General features: G+C 34.5%; 1 protein-coding gene across 6 annotated transcripts in view; it reads right to left on the minus strand.

Annotated features, from left to right (window-relative positions):
- LAMA2 (laminin subunit alpha 2) overlaps positions 1–19,565 on the minus strand; it is a 641,423-nt gene that overhangs the window by 363,034 nt on the left and 258,824 nt on the right. For all 6 annotated transcript variants that reach the window (XM_082731189.1, XM_082731188.1, XM_082731187.1 and 3 more), the window contains exons 8-9: positions 17,987–18,165; positions 13,041–13,140 (exon numbers count right to left, since the gene is read on the minus strand). In XM_082731189.1, the coding sequence (XP_082587315.1) occupies positions 13,041–13,140; positions 17,987–18,165 (279 nt within the window). The remainder of the gene's footprint in view (positions 1–13,040; positions 13,141–17,986; positions 18,166–19,565) is intronic.

Consider the following 19,565-nt stretch of genomic DNA (forward strand, 5'->3'; position numbering starts at 1 on the left):
TTCTTCTAAGAGACCAAAATACACCCAAAATCAAGTGGGTGGCTCTGATCTATTCACCAGTCTAATATATATATATATATATATATGTATATATATGTATATACATATATATGTATATATATATAATTTTTATTTCATTTTCCCCCTTATTTCTCCCCCCAGCTTTGGGTCTCTTCTGATTTGGTTAGTGTACATTTTTCTGGGGTCTTTGCTACCCTTTCAGTATTTTATTCTATCATGCATATATTATTATCTGGATAAAATGACAAAGTGGAAAAACTCACCACAAAAAAAGAACAAGAGGCAGTACTGATGGCTAGGAAATAATCAGTACAGACATTGGTAATATGTCAGAACTAGAGCTTAGAATGATGATTATCAATGTGCTAGCTGGGCTCAAAGAAGGTATGGAAGATATTAGAGTATTCCCTTCTGGAGAAATAAAATCCTTTCTGGTGGGAAAAAAGGAACTAAAATCTAACCAAGTTGAAATCAAAAAAGCTATTAATGAGGTTCAGTAAAAAATGGAGGGTCTTACTGCTAAGATATATGAGGCAGAAAAGAGAATTAGTGATATAGAAGACCAAATGACAGAAAATGAAGAAGCTGAGCAAGGGAGAAAAACAACTACTGGACCATAATAGGAGAGAATTCAAGAGATAAGTAATACCATAAGATAAAATAATATTAGAATAATTGGGATCCCAGAAGAAGAAAGAGAGAGAGGGGAAGAGGTATATTGTAGCGACTTATAGCAGAGAATTTCCCTAATATAGTAAAAGGAATATGCATCAAAATCCAGGAGGCACAGAGAATTGCCCTCAAAATCAATAAAAATAGGTCCGTACCCTGTGATCTAATAGAAAAACTTAGAAGTCAGTGAAAAAGAGAAAATCCTGAAAGCAGCTCAGGACAAGAAGTCTGTAACATACAATGGTAGAAATGTTAGATTGGCAGTAGACTTATCCAGAGAGACCTGGCAGTCAAGAAAGAACTGGCATGATATATTCATAGCATTAAATGAGAAAAATATGCAGATAAGAGCACATCCATCTAGGCTGTCATTGAAAATAGATGGAGAAATAAAAAGCTTCCAGGACAAACAAAAATTAAAAGAATTTGCAAACACCAAACGAGCCCTACAGGAAATACTGAAAGGGATCCTCTAAACAAAGAGAGTGCCTAAAAGTAGTAGACCAGTAATGAGCTGGTCTACTAATATACAGTAACAGACAGTCACCTTACAGGCAATACAGTGTCACTAAGTTCATATCTTTCAAAAGTTATCCTGAATGTAAATGGGCTAAATGTCCCAATCAAAAGACACAGGGCATCGGAATGGATAAAAAAAATAAGACCCATCAATATGCTGTCTACAAGAAACTCATTTTATCTATTTTTTTAAAAGATTTTATTTATTTATTTGACAGACAGAGAGCACAAGTAGGCAGAGAGGCAGGCAGAGAGAGAGGTGGAAGCAGGCTCCCCACCGAGCAGAGAGCCAAATGTGGGGCTTGATCCCAGGACCCTGGGATCATGACCTGAGCTGAAGGCAGAGGCTTTAACCCACTGAGCCACCTAGGTGCCCCGAAACTCATTTTAGACCCAAAGACACCTCCAGATTTAAAATAAGGGGGTGGAAAGCAATTTACATGCTAATGGACAACAAAAGAAAGGGGGGGGTGGCAATCCTTATTATCAGATAAGTTGGATTTTAAGCCAAAGACTATGATAAGAGATGAGGAAGAACACTATATCATACTTAAAGGGTCCATCCAACAAGAAGAGCTAACAATTTTAAGTATCTAAGTCCCTAACATGTGAGCAGCCAATGATATAAACCAATTAATAAGAAAAACAAAGAAACATAACAACAACAATAATACAATAATAGCAGGGGACACTAACCCATTCACTGAAATGGAAAGATCATCCAAGCAAAATATCAACAAGGAAATAAAGGCTTTAAATGACACACTGGACCAGGTGGATATCACAGATACATTCAGAACATTCCATCCCAAAGCAACAGAACACACATTCTTCTCTAGTGCACATGGAACATTCTCCAAAATATATCACACCCTGCGTAACAAATCAAGTCTCAACGGGGATCATTCCCTGAATATTTTCAAACCACAAGGCTCTGAAGCTAGAACTCAATCACAAAGGAAGGTTAGAAAGAACTCAAATACATGGAGGCTAAAGAGCATCCTACTAAAGAATGAATGGGTCAACCAGAAAATTAAAGAAGAATTGAAAAAATTCATGGAAACAGTGAAAATGAAAACACAACTGTTTGAAATCTTTGGGATACAGCAAAGTGGAGGAAAGTATCTAGTGATGCAAGCCTTTCTCAAAAAACAAGAAAGGTCTCAAGTATACAACCTAACCCTACACCTAAAGGAGCTGGAGAAAGAACAGCAAAGAAAGCCTAAATTCAGCAGGAAAAGAGAAATCATAAAGATCAGGGCAGAAATCCATGAACTAGAAACCAAAAGAACAGTAGAACAAATCAACGAAACTAGGAGCTGGTTCTTTGAAAGAATTAATAAGATTGATAAACTCCTGACCAGATTATCATAAAGGAAAAGAGAAAGGACCAAAATAAAATCATGAATGAAAGAGGAGAGATCACACCCAACACCAAAGAAATACAAACAATTATAAGAACATATTATAAGCAACTCTATGCCAGCAAATTTGACAATCTGGGAAAAATGGATGCATTCCTAGAGACATATAAACACCAAAACTGAACCAGGAAAAAATAGAAAACCAGAACAGAGTCATAACCAGTAAGGAGATTACAACAGTCATCAAAAATCTCCCAACTGAGCCCAGGGTCAGAGAGCTTCCTGGAGAAATTTGACCAAACATTTAAAGAAGAATTAATACCTATTCTCCTGAAACTGTTCCAAAAAATAGAATGGAAGGAAAACTTCCAAACTCATTTTATGAGGCTAGCATTACCTTGATCCCAAAACCATACAAAGACCACACCAAAAAGGAGAATTACAGACCAATAGCCTTAACGAACATGGATGCAAAAATTCTCACCAAAATTCTAGCCAATAGGTTCCAACAGTACATTAAAAGGATTATTCACCCCGGCCAAATGGTTTTATTCCTGGGTTGCATGGTTGGTTCAACATTCACAAATCAATGAAAGTGATACAATACATTAATAAAAGAAAGAACAAGAACCATATGATACTCACAATAGATGCTGAAAAAGCATTTAACAAAGTACAGCATCCTTTCCTGATCAAAACTCTTCGAAGTGTAGGGATAGAGGGTACATACCTCCATATCATCAAAGCCATCTATGAAAACCCACAGCAAGTATCATTCTAAATGGGGAAAAACTGAGACCTTTTCCTCTAAGGTCAGGAACATGGCAGGGATGTCCACTATCACCAGTGCTATTCAACATCATACTAGAAGTCCTAGCCTTGGCAATCAGACAAGAAAAAGAAATTAAAGACATCCAAATCAGTAAAGAAGAAGTCAAACTATCAGTCTTTGCTGATGATATGATACTTTATGTGGAAAACTCAAAAGACTCCACTCCAAAACTGCTAGAACGCATAGAGGAATTCAGTAAAGTGTCAGGATATAAAGTCAATACACAGAAATCAGTTGCATTTCTATACACCAGCAGCAAGATAGAAGAAAGAGAAATTAAAGAATTGATACCATTTACAATTGCACCCCAAAGCATTAGATACCTAGGGATAAACCTAAGGAAAGAGCCAAAGAATCTCTATGCAGAAAACTGTAAAGTACTCATGAAAGAAATTGAGGAAGACATGAAGAAATGGAAAAACATTCCATGCTCCTGGATTGGAAGAAGAAATATTGTGAAAATGCTTATGCTACCTAAAGCTATCTACACATTTAATATAATCCCTATCAAAATCCCATCCATTTTTTTCAAAGAAGTGGAACAAATAATACTAAAATTTATATGAAACCAGAAAAGACCTTGAATAGCCAGAGGAATGTTGAAAAAGAAAGCCAAAGTTGGTGGCATCACAATTCTAGACTTTAAGCTCTGTTACAAAGCTGCCATCATCAAGGCAGTATGGTACTGACACAAAAATAGACCCATAGATTAGTGGAACAGAATAGAGTGCCCAGGAATAGACCCTCTACTCTATGGTCAACTAATCTTTGACAAAGCAGGAAATAATGTCCAATGGAAAAAAGTCTCTTCAACAAATGGTGTTGGGAAAATCTGACAGCCACAAGGAGAAGAATGAAACTGGACCATTTTCTTACACCATACACAAAAATGGACTCAAAATGGATGAAAGAGGTCAATGTGAAACAGGAATCCATGAAAATCTTTGAGAAGAACACAGGTAGCAACCTCTTCTACCTCAGCTGCAGCAAGTTCTTCCTAGACACATCACCAAAGGCAAAAGAAGCAAGGTCAAAAATGAACTACTGGGACTTCATCAAAATCAAAAGCTTTTGCAAAGCAAAGGAAACAGTCAACAAAAGCAAAAGATAACTGACAGAATAGAAAAATATATTAGCAAGTGACATATCAGATAAAGGGTGAGTATTCAAAATCTAGAAAGAACTTACCAAATTCAAAACCCAAAGAACAAATAATCCAATCAAGAAATGGGAAAAGGACATGAACAGACATTTCTGCAAAGAAGAAATCCAGATGGGCAACGGACATATGAAAAAGTGCTCCATATCACTCGGCATCAGAAAAATACAAATCAAAACCACAATGAGATTCCACTTAACACCAGTCAGAATGGCTAAAATTTTGACGAGTCAGGAAATGACAGATTTTGGAGAGGATGGGGAGAAAGAGGAACCCTGCTACACTGTTGGTGGGAATGCAAGCTGGTGCAGCCACTCTCGAAAACGGCATAGAAGTTCCTCAAAAAGTTGAAGATTGAGTTACCCTACAACACAGCCTTTGCACTACTGGGTATTTACCCTAAAGATACAAATGTAGTGACCTGAAAGGCACATGTACCTGACTGTTCATAGCAGCAATGTCCACAACTATGGAAAGTATGGAAAGAACCTTGATGTCAAACTATGGAAAGAACCTAGATGTCCATCAACAGATGAATGGATAAAGAAGATGTGGTATATATATAATGGAATAGTATGCAGGCATGAAATGAAATGAAATCTTGTCATTTGCAATGACATGGATGGAAGTAGAGGGTGTTATGCTAAGCGAAATAAGTCAATCAGAGAAAAACAATTATTATATGATCTCTCTGATATGAGGAATTTGAGAGGCAGAGGAGGGTTGATGGGGAGTAGGGAAGGAAAAAAATGAAATAAGATGGGATCAGGAAGGAGACAAACCATAAGAGACTTAATCTCACAAAAAAAAAAAAAAAACTGAGGGTTGCTGGGGGTAAGGGGATAGGGAGAGGGTAGTTAGGTTTTGGACATTGGGGATGGAGTGTAATATGGTGAGTGCTGTGAAATGTGTAAGCCTAATGATTCATAGACCTGTATCCCTGAGACAAATAATACATTATATGTTAATAAAAATAATTTAAATAAAAAACAAAACAAAAACTACATGTGTATAATGTTTAGAAGAGATATGCAAAATGGTAAGAAAGTTTTTTAAAAAAAGGAATATAAATATACATTAGGAGAGCATATAGAGTTGCAATATTAGTAATGAGCAAAGTAGAATCCAATGAAAACAGATTCACTAACGGGCTCCTGGGTGGTTCAGTAGGTTAATTGTCTTGCTTTGACTGGGGTCATGATCCCAGGGATCTGGGATTGAGCCCCAGGGCAAGATCCCTGCTCAGTGGGGTGTCTGCTTCTCCTTCTCCCTCTGCCCCTCTCCCCTTCAACCCTGTGTTAGTGCTCTCTCTCTCTCAAATAAATAAATAAAATCTTTAAAAAAATAGATTCATTTGGACAAGACCTCATTTTACAATGATGACAATAAAATAAAAAACATGACTAAAGATATTATATTCATACTCCATAAGAACACTAATTTTAAGTACAAAAATATATAGATAGACAACAAAAGATTTGAGGGCTCAAAGAGAAAGTGGCCAAAAATCAGTGACTGAGAATAACATTAACCTACTCCTTTCTAATATTTATAGATGAATTAGAAAAAGAAGACATAGAAAAACATGAATCATCTACTATTGTTGAATTACACATCATATTGTATATATATACTTATTGTAGTTCATTAATCTACAAAAATGCTCAATTTCTCAAAGCATAAGTAATCTATGTCTACTTTTCTTAACGTAAATTGCTATTTCTGTATTTGTAATAAAAGTCATTATAAATTAGGATTGAGGTAATATGAAATATCAACCATGATAATAAAGTCTTATACAAAATTCCACCATTCTAAAAATGAATAATATTTCCCCTTTTAACTCTTGAGTGAAAGAGAAATAAAGACTTCAACTGTGATTAAATAGTTTTCTAATTATTTATAAAACAGCAGTGAGAAAAGAACTTAATGTTTATGAGATATAGAAAAAACAGTAACCAAAGGTTAAATACATTAAAAATGTGAAGAAATTAAAATTTAATCCATGTAATTATAAGAAGAGAAAAAACAAATGAATACCACAGGAAAGAAGGAATATTTGAAAAATAAACAAAGAAAATAAGGTAAAAAAGAACTTAAAAATAATCAAAGATATCAAAAGAGGACAAATGGTCAAAGATTATCATAAAAGTATTTTAGTAGCAGTTAGTTTTTACAGTGTTTTCAAAGTTTTAAACTCTAACAGAGTATCTAAAACATGGAGGGCTATGTAATTTAGTTTATGAAGCTAGTAAAAGTTAGTATCAAAATCTAACTAAGGTAGCCCTAAATAAGCCTAATAACAGTTTATAATTAAATGGCACTCATTTTATGCGAGGTATTATGCTTAGCACTATATATGATACATGGGTTAATTTAGTTAATACTCAAAACCTCAAAATGAGATAAGTACTATAATGTTTCCCATTTTACAGATGAGAAAACTAAGGCACAGAGAAATTAATTTGTTTGCCAAGATAGCACAGCTAGCAGATGTCACAGGCAAAACAAATTTACATATGAATTCATATGAACAAATCCTAAATAATATAAACACCAAACTGAATCCTAAAGTACATTAAAAGGATTTTCCATAAGGACCAAGAAGATTTTATTCTGTTAATTTAAATATTGTTTCATATTAATAATATATTTTAACATATTATATTCATAAATCAAATGAAAAAGAAATCTAGTAATTTCAATAAAGGCTGAAAAGCATTCCAAGAAATTAACATTTACTTCTCATGTTAAAATCCCCATTAAGACTAAGTGTAAATGTATTCCATATAATGACAATGTCTATCTTAACATTTGTAAAAATCCTGTATGTTGTAACGTTGTAATATTATGAACTAGATGCCCAAACATCCCCTCTTGTTCAGAACATAGGACAACACAGGATAAAGTTACAGACAGAAAGAGAGATAGACAGACAGACAGAATGGCTGTGCTGGTTGAAAATAAGGAAACTCCTTATTACAAAATTACAACAAACTACAAAATTTAAAAGAGAGAGAGAGAGAGAGAGGAGATTCTAAAGAAATAAGTTATCTCTTAGCCAGTATCCTTTCCTGGATTTGACTGACCGATTAACTGAGCATGTCTTTATGGAACGAAAGAAAAGTTGTAGGTACTACTCAAGTTAGAAGATAGTATCAGAGATTATACAAACTCAAGGATCCTGAAAGGATAATCTAGAACCTTTACACAGACATGCATGAGTATGTGCATGTGTGTGTATTCACAAACGCACACACAAAATCATCAAACACACAAGAAAATAGGGCCCCAATGAATAAATTAGCAGAAAAATCAGCCCCCAGGATTAGGCTTATATAGGTAACAGAGAATGCTGCTAAAAGATACAGAATATAAAATAAATACACTTAATATGTTTAATGAAAAAAATTGTATTAACTATAGATTAATTTAAAAGAGACTACTAGAAAAACAAAATATAGCTAGAAACTTTCTTTATAAAATATGCCAAATAAATTCCATACTGATTAAGGAACTAAGTATAAAAAAGTGAAATAATAAGGATTAAGAAAATGAATACATTTGTCTGATCTTGGGATAGATGAGAGTTTTAGAATTCTAAAGGCATATCAAAAATTCAATTAAAATATTAAAACAATCTTGGCATAATGTCTTATAGCTAAAGTTCTTTAAGTTGTAATAGGTGATTATATAAAACATTTTAAAGGTTCATTTATAAAATAATCTTAACAATAGTGAGACACAAAATCTGGAATGTTTATAACAAATTTAACATACAGTTGTTTTTCATATTTAAAGCACCCTTACAAATCTTTGGGGGGGAACATCACTTTATACCAAAAGTAATCAGTTTTTTAGTAATCAAGTTAATGTCATAAAATACCATTTCCCACTATCTGGTTACTCATACTAAGAAGTCCAAAGCATTACACTGTAACTTAGACCCCTTCCTAAGAAATCACCAAGCTAAACATGAAGATAAAAATGTATCATGGGAAATGTGTCTAATTTGGTAACGCAGGTCTATATTGAGTAATATATATCTAATTATAAATATTGATTCTTACATTTCAATTTTAAAATTATAAGAATTAGGTCTCAAATTAAATATAACTACGATTTTTGAAAAGATAAAGATGCAATTGGCAGACATTGTCAAGTGAGTTGGAAGACCAATGGAGAGTATAGGGACTTGCACATAGTAGGACCTCAAAAGAGGAGTCTAAATTTAGTTGATCATAAAATCATAACTTAAACGTTTTATTTAACATTATAAATATACCGTACTTAAGAAAAATGATTAAATAGTGGAGAAAAGGAATGAATGAATGAATGAATGAATGAAACATTTCTTTTTAAGATGGAGAGTCAGTGGGCAATATTTAATGGTGATGAAAGTACTAAGAATATTATTTAGATATTGTCTGTAAGATGTGTTTTTCCAGAACTTAATAGAAGAAATGGCCCAATTTGGTTAAATTTGAAAATGAGATCGGGGGATGAATAAATTGAAGAGGATACTATTGTTATTTATTTTATTCTCTTCCCTACTGTTAAAATTTGTTTTTACTATGTATGGTTTTTATAATAATTGAAAAATATTTATACACAAAAATCCTCACTAAAACATTGGTTACAATAAACAAAATAAGAAACAATCTATATAGTTATATAAAGTTGAGTGGGTAAATAAATTATGGTATGTCCACATAATGATGATTCAGGTGTTAAAACCAGATTTCAGAAAAACACTCAATAGTTTGGGGAAAAACTCATGTGAAATTAGCATAAACATGTTAATAAGAATATTTATAATGAATTACCACTGCATTGTATGCTTATTTTTCTACCTTTCAATATTTTATCAGGATTTCAGAAAATAATATACTTCTTTACAAAGTAAAAAAAGTAAAAAGAAAAGTACAGAAAAAAGTTAAAAGATATTACTGAAAATAACATGATTTAGTTGTTACTACAAAAAGATAAGGAGCAAAAAAAAAAAAAGATAAGGAGCTATAAAATGAAAAACGACCTTAATAATTCACCATTTGAGATTTAAAATAATCAGAGTTTTAATCTTTTAAGATTTAAGACTGTAGGGCTTAGGTTGATAATCTTATCATTTTATAAAGAAAGCAGGTAAGCTACACCATGCCAAAGAAACATTGCCAGTGTTTTAACTGGGAAGCCACTGGAGGAAAAACACTATATTGTAACCATGATTTATTTTAGTTTTTCCCAAGAGAAGAATCCACTCTTAGTGATATAAAAAAACTGTTTCAGATATGTCCTAATGTTCTACTTAACTTTGGCAAGCAACTCTCGTGGACATAGCTCCTTGACATTTTTTTATCAAGGAGTTATTTTGGCATTTGATTCTTCAATGTTTGGACTTCATCATGAGTTCAATCCTCAAAGAAAGTATTTGGCTTAAATTTCTATCAGCTTCTTTCCCTTCATTAACTTATGACAACTACCTATTTTTAGTCCTTTATGTACACGTTTTGCTTTCTGTACATGGACTACATCTCAGTGTATGAAGTCTGTTCTCTCCTCCCCCTACAACACACACATCCCTCAGTGAATGCTGTCTCTTCACACTAGAAACAACAGAAACTACAATAAACAATTCAATAAATAACAAGATACTAAAAAACTGTCGGGAGCCGGTACAGGAGGCCTACTCTAAGAGCCGTAAGGGACTGAATATGATTGGCTGTTCATTTAGGTCCACTCTCGCGGGAGGTGCATGAGCCCTGCATTGTGATTGGGTAACACTGCCTGTATAAAAACACATGAGCCGAGGGTAAAAGAGGAGAAGAAAAAAGCGATTAAAGAAGAAGGTTCGCCGCTACGTGAGTCTCCGAGTTGTTCTTGCGGGCCGAGAGCGACAAGTGGTGCTGAGACCCGGGAATCTCATCGTGAGAGACCCACGGAGTCGGCGACGATCAGGTAAAGAGTGCACCTATTTCTGTCTAGTGACAGGGAAAGTTCCTCAAGTCGAGGACGAGCGTAGAAAGCTTTCCGGGATGGGAAACGAGATGGCTGCAAAGTTCCTAGGATAAGGACGAGAGTAAAGGTTTCCAGTATGGGAAACGAGATGGCCACATATAAAATGCTGGGCCGCTTTCTGATATCCTTAAAGCAATTGGTACTCCTTTAAAAAATAAAACAGCTCGTTTGTTTTTGAGAGAAGTGGGACAAATGGCTCCCTGGTTTTTGGAAAGGAGCAGAGGAGGGAAATCGCCCAAAAGCCAAAAGGTGAGCAAGATGCAAAAGGAGCTTGCAAAAAAGGAGGAAAAGCTAAAAAAGGCTATGGCGCAGCTCAAAATGCAGGGGAAAGTTATGGCGCAGCTGAAATTAAAAGCGGAAGAAGGAGCTATGGCGCAGTTACAAACAAAGACAGAAGTGGTAGATAACTTAGATCTTATGCCCACGCGCCCAGCCCCAAAAGCGCCACCTTACGAGGGGCCTCCTCCATATAAACCTTGCTGCACCAAGGCCTGCTATTGTGCGAGCTGCACCGCACGAGTGGCTGCCATAGTAGCCTCTCAGGAGTTTGGGTGGGAACAGGATTCTCATTCAGTCCTAAAATCCCCACTTACTCTAACTCCACCTTTTTTGGCTATAATTATACCTACCAAGACCCGGGGCAAGGCGCGTCAGCTCACCTTCTAGATAGGTGGCTGCTCTGCAACGCTGCACAGGCATGTACAGGCTTGGAAAGCCTTCACTTTATTAATGGGTCTACGAGGCGTAACTGTATGTACAACTATCACGTAGGCTCTCGATTTGAAACAAATGTTACTTGCAATTGCACCTCAGCTAAGCACATAAGTTACTCACCAATGCCCGTCTGTGTTAGAGCTCCCTTTCTCTTCATAGTTTTTAATGCTTCTACTATTAACAAGTCATCTAGTCTCTCTTGTGAGTCCCAGAATTGTCTGCTATCAGAATGTTGGAACGCCACGGTGGGAGACTCGGCAGTAATAGCCAAGATCCCGACGTATATCCCAATGCCAGTACAGGTGAACCCCGACAACCTGCCGGTGCTGCTTCGACATAAATGAGACTTTGGAATAACAGCAGCCATTATTGCAGCTATCGCAGCATCCGCCGCCGCTGCTACTGCTGCCGCGGTAGCGTTGACAACCTCGGTACAGACAGCCGCCATGCTCAACAACGTCACAGGAATGGTCGCTGAAGCATTGGCTACGCAAGAACAAATTAACGGACATTTGCATGCTGAGATCCTTATTGTAAATCAAAGGGTTGATCTTGTACAGGAACAACTTGATATCCTAGAGTCAATTGTGTCGATAGGATGCATACATAATATGGCTGGACTTTGTATCACCCCTATAGCTCATAACAACTTATCCTTAGCAGCTAACCTCTCTAGACAGTTAAGAAATATGCTTAATGGTACCTGGAACCGTCAATTTCAAAATTTAAGTAGGCAATTACGAGCTCAAATTATATCCATAAATTCTACCAAAGTAACTATTGCACCTGTTAGTGAGTGGGAAAAAAATGTTACAGCAATCTGTTTCGTTCCTCAAACAGTGGGCCGGACTTGGTGCCATGGCTGTTCTCTTAATCACAGCTAACGTACTAATGTTACGTTGGGTGTGTGTCCATGTCCGTCGCAATCAATGACAATAACACCTCATGGTTCAAGCCATGATGGCTCCTGAAGCTGGTACCTCCCCCCAGATATGGCTAAGTATGCTAGATCGGTAGTCAAAGACGGGTAAGACTGATCCCACACCATAGCAACCTAAGACAGGGGCTCTTCGACCAGGGAGAGTACCCGATGACGGGTAAGCATGTGTGCTGAGGATTGGCAACCTAAGACAGGCACGATCTCAGCCATTATAAATAAATAAAAAAGGGGGAGATGTCGGGAGCCGGTACAGGAGGCCTACTCTAAGAGCCGTAAGGGACTGAATATGATTGGCTGTTCATTTAGGTCCACTCTCGCGGGAGGTGCATGAGCACTGCATTGTGATTGGGTAACACTGCCTGTATAAAAATGCATGCGCCGAGGGTAAAAGAGGAGGAGAAGAAAAAAGCGATTAAAGAAGAAGGTTCGCCGCTACGTGAGTCTCCGAGTCATTCTTGCGGGCCGAGAGCGACAAAAAACTACATATATCACAGATTTCTGATTAATCAGAAGATAGATAAGCATAGCTATATAAATATGTATATATGAATATACACACATATGCTTATAATGCAAAATAAATTATTCAACTCTTTTTGCTTTTAGAGCATAATTAATTGTAATTAATTTACAGAAAAATAATTATTGAGATGAATAAAAAACTGCTTCCTGGAGGGAACATTGATAGATATGAGAATAAAATTATTAAGTAAAATTTACTGTAAAATATTACCCTAAAAATAATCATATCTGGCTTTTCATTGTCCTTTTATCAGAACAACAGTTCTTTGTTCTTGCTCTTACCTCGTCGCGCGTGTTTTTCATCCTTCACACAGACTTCATTTAAGGAACCAATTGGATCACAATGGCATGGCTGGCATGGTCTGGGATAATTTGGAGATACCTAACAAGAATAGTAAAGGGCTCTTAGTCAAATGTAATAAAAACACAAGTATTTTTTAATTTGGCAAACTTTTAAGGACAAAATAAATTTAATAATACATAATAATAAATTATATGGAGAAAACAGTGTAGGAAATTATCTTCAATATATATTTGCAATTTCTAAAATCCCTTCTTCTAAATAGAGCCACCAACCTAAAACAGATAGTAAAATACACTTGTATTTATTTGCTACCTATATTCAGGAATTATCAAGATTCGGCCATGTGAGTTTCATGATTTTTCATTCTTTGCTGAAGTTTAAAGAAAACTTCAGATAGAGTACTTTAATCCTTAGACATTTCAGGATGCATCTTTTTTTTTTATAATCATGGTATCATTATAATAAACAAAAAAAAATTGATAGTCTCTAATATATATATTCCTTAACAAAATCCTTCTGATTGTTTTTTGTGTATGTTTTTCTTTTCTTATACCACAGTTCAAAATTAGTAATTTCCCCAAATTTACTTTTTAGGAAGTTTGTTCATGTTGATTATGATGTGACTGACTAAACAGAAATTTAGTGCTGAAAAAAAAAGATAATATTAAGTAGGGAAATTAACCATTTGGCTTCCTGAGAGGCAGCGTCAGCCAAGGGCACACAATGTACCGTCTCCACAATTAGAAAAATGTGAGCTCGTATCTCAGTGTGGGTGCTGACTACATGACCTCATTTAACTTCTCTACTTCCTTGTGATATGAAGATATCAGTAAAAACAATAATAACATTTTTAAGCTAAAATTAAAAGGAAGAACAAATAAATGTTCTGATAAGATTCCTCAGATTTATTATTCAATACAACTAATTTTAATGCTAAAATATTTTTATTAAACAAACCTAGACTGTGAAAATATGCTGTAATTACAACACTTGGTTTCTAGACGCAATAGGGTAAGAAGGAAAAAAAAAAAGCATTTGCCTAGGGTATACCTAAATACTGTGCACATGCTCTCTCTCTGTCTCTCTCTACATATAAATAAGTCTATTCACATAAATATATATACTTGCCCCATAAAACATAGCCAGACATATGTATATATCTATGCTTAATTTAGAAATGGAAACTTGTTTACTAATATAAATCAAAGTGTTATAACTAGAGTTATTTACGTTTCTGATAGAATATCAATCAACTATATTCATAGATCAGTTTTAAAATCATCATTTTAAAGATACATTTATTCATTCCCCATTATGAAGTAAGAACTGCACAAAGCACAGATAGGTAATGCCTGGTGTCTGCTTTAAATAAGCATACAGGAATAACAAGCTTGGAAGACACTAATTAAGTAGAATGTGCATAATAAAACAGACATACAAACAGAGCATTAGGGCACAATAACACAACACAAAGAAGTCAACAATGTTTCACAGAAGTGACATTTAGACTGAAGCTTGAAGTATGAGTAACAGTTTCAGAGTAAGGATGGCAGAAGGGCTCTCCCACTAGAAAACAAAAACAAAACAAAACACTAAGACATGAAAACAAAAAATGAAAAAAAAAAAACCCTCTGTGGGTTAAAGAAAAAAATTCTTTTCAATGAAACCTTGGCTGTAATAAATATGATTTATGATTCCAGTGATAAGCTTGGGTAAATCAAAGTCCCCTAATTGATTATCTCTCTTTGTGGTAATTGGGGAAACTTGCCAGATTGCTGACCAGGAAACCTTCTAACATGAGATCCTATAAATATATCAACTTTGCACATGATTTTTAAATTTATTAAAATAATTTTATTAAATTTTTATTAAAATAATTTAGATTACTCAAAATAAACAATGCATTATATATATTTGATTTAAATATTAAGTATATGGATTTAGTAAGTAAATCTTAAATCAAATTTCAGAACAATAACTTTCAAAATATTGTAGAGATATTATTTATCTGAAAACCTCAATGCAAAAATTTTTCTTTTTTATCTTTAAAAATGAAATGGACTTTTGGAGCCCTTGGGAGGCTCAGTCGATTCAACGTCCAACTCTTGATTTCAGGTCAGGTCATGATATCATCAGTCTTGTGTTGGCTCCATGCTCAGTGGGGAGTCTGCTTCTCTCATATTCCCTCTGCCCCTTCTTCTGCTCAGGAGCTCTATCTTTCTCTCAAATAAATAAATAAAACTTAAAAAAAAAAAAGAAAATGGACTTCTACCCAAATATTTGGCACTTGAGTGATTTAAATTTTTAACATATAGTGTAGCAAAATTATTTTTATAAGTATTAAAACCCCATAATTTAGGCTCCAATTCACTTAATTTCTTGTAATAAAAATATGAAGTCTCCAGGTTTGATCATGGCAGAGTTTTGTATGGTCTAATCTACTCTCAGATAACAATTATTAATTCTGGATAAAATAATGGAAGTAAAATATTTAAGGGCCTGGAATATTAATCAAAAGCAGGCAGAACCTAGACAAATTTGAGTTTGAAAAAAAAAAATTAGTTGAGATCTATGTTCAAAGATGGGAAGCACCAGAATCTGCATATCGAAACCCTTCAAATGCTTAACTGATCCCTTAATCTTACATCCATTCAGTAGACTCCAAATAATACAGCGAAAAGTAACAGCTGGAAAGCTCAATGATGAAGTAGAGTTTTCCCGTCTGTATCCCATAAAGCAAACAGAGATTGGAGTTGTCTACCAAGTTAGCCAATATTAGACAACCACCTTGAGTTTACTGTTAATCTGTCCTAACACAGCGTAAAGCAAGCCTCTAAATAATCTAGCTTAAAGCTACTAGGACAAATAAAGGAACTCAGGTATGGGATATAACATCAATATTTAAAAATCTTGATAATAATAACATTAAACAATTTTAAAATTATTTTTTATAATACACTGAGAACTAACAAAAGACATGCAAGATCTCTGTACTAAAAACACTGCTATGAATATTTAAAGGACATATAAATAATCGGAGAGACATACTATGTTCATTGATTACAAGACTCAATATTAGTGTTCTCTCCATACTTGAATTTAGATTCTATATAAGACTCTCAACTAATATTTATGTCATTGATTTGTACATGAATATAAAAAGAAATTGTGATCCGAAATAATCTTCAAAAGGAAGACTAAAGTTAGTGTATTTATGTTTCTGAATTCAAGACTTATTCAAGGTAAATCAGTCAAGATACCATGCTATTAATATAAGGATGGACAAACATGGGACATAGATCTGTCATGGGACAGATCTAGGGCTCCAGAAACTGACCCACGTGATCAAACCACATGATTTGCAACAAATGCCTCAAAACAATTTATTTATTTCTCAAGATTTTACTTATTTATTTGAGAGAGCAAGCGAGCACAGGTGCCCTGCCTCAAAGCAATTTAAAGGAGAAAAATAATATAAAATCTTTTAAAATAAACAAACAAATAAATAAAAATGAAATCTTAAATAAATAAATGAATGACTAAGTAAATAAAATCTTAAAAAAAAAAAAAGAAAGGCAGGAGGATGCCTGGGTGACTCAGTGGGTTAAGTGTCTGCCTTCAGCTCAGGTCATGATCCCAGGACCCTGGAATAGAGTCCTGCATTGGTCTCTTAGCCCAATGGGAGCCTGCTTCTTCCCCTGCTTGTTCTCTCTGTCTCAGAAAGAAAGAAAGAAGAATAAAAGAAAGAAAGAAATGGAGAGAGAGAGAGAGAAGGAGAGAGAGGGAAGGAAGGGAGGGAGGAAAAGAAAGAGGAAAACAAAGAACTTAAAAAATGGTTCTGGAACAACAATAACCATGTAGATCTTAATCACTGTTTTATACCACATCCAAAGATCTACTTGAGATGGGGCATAGATCTGAAAGCTAAAATTATAATGTTTCTGGAATAAAAAAAAAATACTTTGGATTGAAGGGAAAGTTCATAAGACAAGATATAAGAATAGACAATAAACACTTAACAGGAAATTACATGCAAAATGGGATCAGCTGTAAGGTTATAATAGAAGATCTGTGGTAGCACCAAGCATTGATGGGAATGACTTAATGATTGCCAAATACCCACTCGCCACACGTGTTGTACCCACTAGAATTGCTAACAAAAAAGACAGTCCAATACCAAATATCAGAAATTACATGGAAGAACTGGAACTCACAGATTTTTGGTGAATAGGTAAAATACTGTTACTAATTTGGCAAAATGTTGGCAGTTTCTTATAAAGTCATATAAAGATATATTAATATCCTATAAAACAAGTATTCTATCCCTAGATAGTTATGCAAGCAAGGTAAGTAAAACTTGACCACAAACACGCTTAAATAAAATATATCTTTCTGTGGTCATATTTTATTTAATATAAGCAGTGTTTTATAGGAGCTAGCCAGAAACTGAAAATGACACAAATACCTACCAACAGAATGGATTAAAAATTGTAGTACGTTCACGCAAATGAATAATAAGCTCAGTACTATTTTTTTAAAAAAAAGAACTACAGATGCACCCACTATGGATAACTCTTTAAATGTTATACTGAGTGAAAGAAAGAAAACAAAATTGTATTCATTTTATGATTTCATTTTTATGAAATTCACTAAGAGGCAAAACTAATTGAACGTTCTAACAATCAGCTTGCCAAGGGGTGAGGATTGACAGGAATGGGCACAACAGAACTTTCTAGAGAGATAGAAATGTTTTATTCCACATCCTCAAAGATTTATCCAGTTTCCATTCTGAAACATTCCTAGTCACCTCTCAGATTTGCAGTCAAACTGTTAAGAAAAGCTTTCAAAATTATTTTTCTATATAATACATCTCTATATGAAAAGGCCAAAAATAACACTTTGTGAAAGAAAAAGCATACTTTACCCCTTTGGGTCTGAAGAAACCATCAATGCATGTCTCACAGTTTATACCAGCAGTGTTTTGAGTGCAGTTAATACACACACCCCCTCCAATGTACTTTCCATGTATATTTAAACTCAGATTTCTTCTGGCCACATTTTCATCATAGTAGCATTCTTCAGCTTTCCCATGACAATTGCATGCTGCATTAGGGAAAAATAAATTCATAAACATTAATTTCAGGTTTCATATTTACTGAAAAATCATTTTCTGTTATATAACATTTTTTATATTCTATGAGAAATTATGTTGCATTAGTATATATATATATATATATATATATATATATATATATATATATTACAAAAGTATTTGGGTTTATTGAATGTATTGATAAATTCATGCCTTTTAATAGAACTTGAAATAATTAAAACCTATAAATTGAACTGAATCATATGAAATTGCCAATATTTGACTGACTTTATCTTATAAAACTGAAATTCCTCATGGTTCAACCAGTAATTTCCTATTATAACAAATAAGAAATTATTGACCTATGGCACTGAATGATTAAAATCCAGGTAATCTGCAATGGGTAATTATTATATGTGAATCTCAGTGTTAGATCCTATGGGTAAAAAAGGACACTTAAGACACATTTGCTTTTTTACACTTCTGATAATAACTAAAACTTGGGATTTTTTTTATATTCTACATTCTGTTTTAAGTCTTTTATATCTATTGCCATAGATTTTAATTCTCAAAATAGCTTTCTCAGTTAGGGGCTCATATTCACCTCTTTTCATCTACTAGGGACGGAGACAGAAGTGAACTATTATAGAAGGTAACCAAATCAGTCTTGCCAACCTCACTCTGAATTCAGGCTAACACTGGCAAATTCCTTCAAGTTCTATCTGATAAGAGAGATGAACTCTATCATAAGTGCCAAGGAACCAGGGCAAAATGAGAGCCAGTTTGCTTAGTACCTGAGATCCCACTGTGTTGCATCAGTCATGGCTATCCAGTACTTAGTCATGTGATATAGGGAACTTCTTAATTTCACTAAGGCTCCGTTTCCAGAAACATGCAGAGGCCAACAGTAATTACCAGATTGGAATATTTAAAAGCATTAAGTGAGAAAATGCCTGTAGAATCATTAACACAATGCCTTGTAAATAAGTTCTTAATTGATTTTTCCAATACCCTTCCCCCTTGATCCTTCTTGTCTTCCAATCCCCTTCTCTTCTTCCTCCTTCTCTGTTTCATGTCATATTATAAGAGTTCAGAGATGTGAAAAAATTATCCCCCCAGAAGGAATTGGGTAAGGCTTTAAAATAAATGGGTAAAATTTATTTTAGGATGGGTACTAGGGAAAAAGATATGTAGACTCTCCTTCCACAGATGCTGAGTTTCTCAGGTGTTTTTACATGACTTCCACATACATGTGTGGAGGGGCGCATGTGTGTATACAGATTTATGTGTGGGGCACATAGCTTAGTCTCTCCCACCCCACAAAGGGAAACATTTGTAAACTGTTCTGAACTATTCCCAAATTTTAGTAATAGTAAAAAGTATAGCTCTTTCTCTATTAGCATGTTTCCTC

Source organism: Mustela nivalis (assembly GCF_964662115.1).
Source record: "Mustela nivalis genome assembly, chromosome: 5".
NCBI lineage: Eukaryota > Metazoa > Chordata > Mammalia > Carnivora > Mustelidae > Mustela > Mustela nivalis.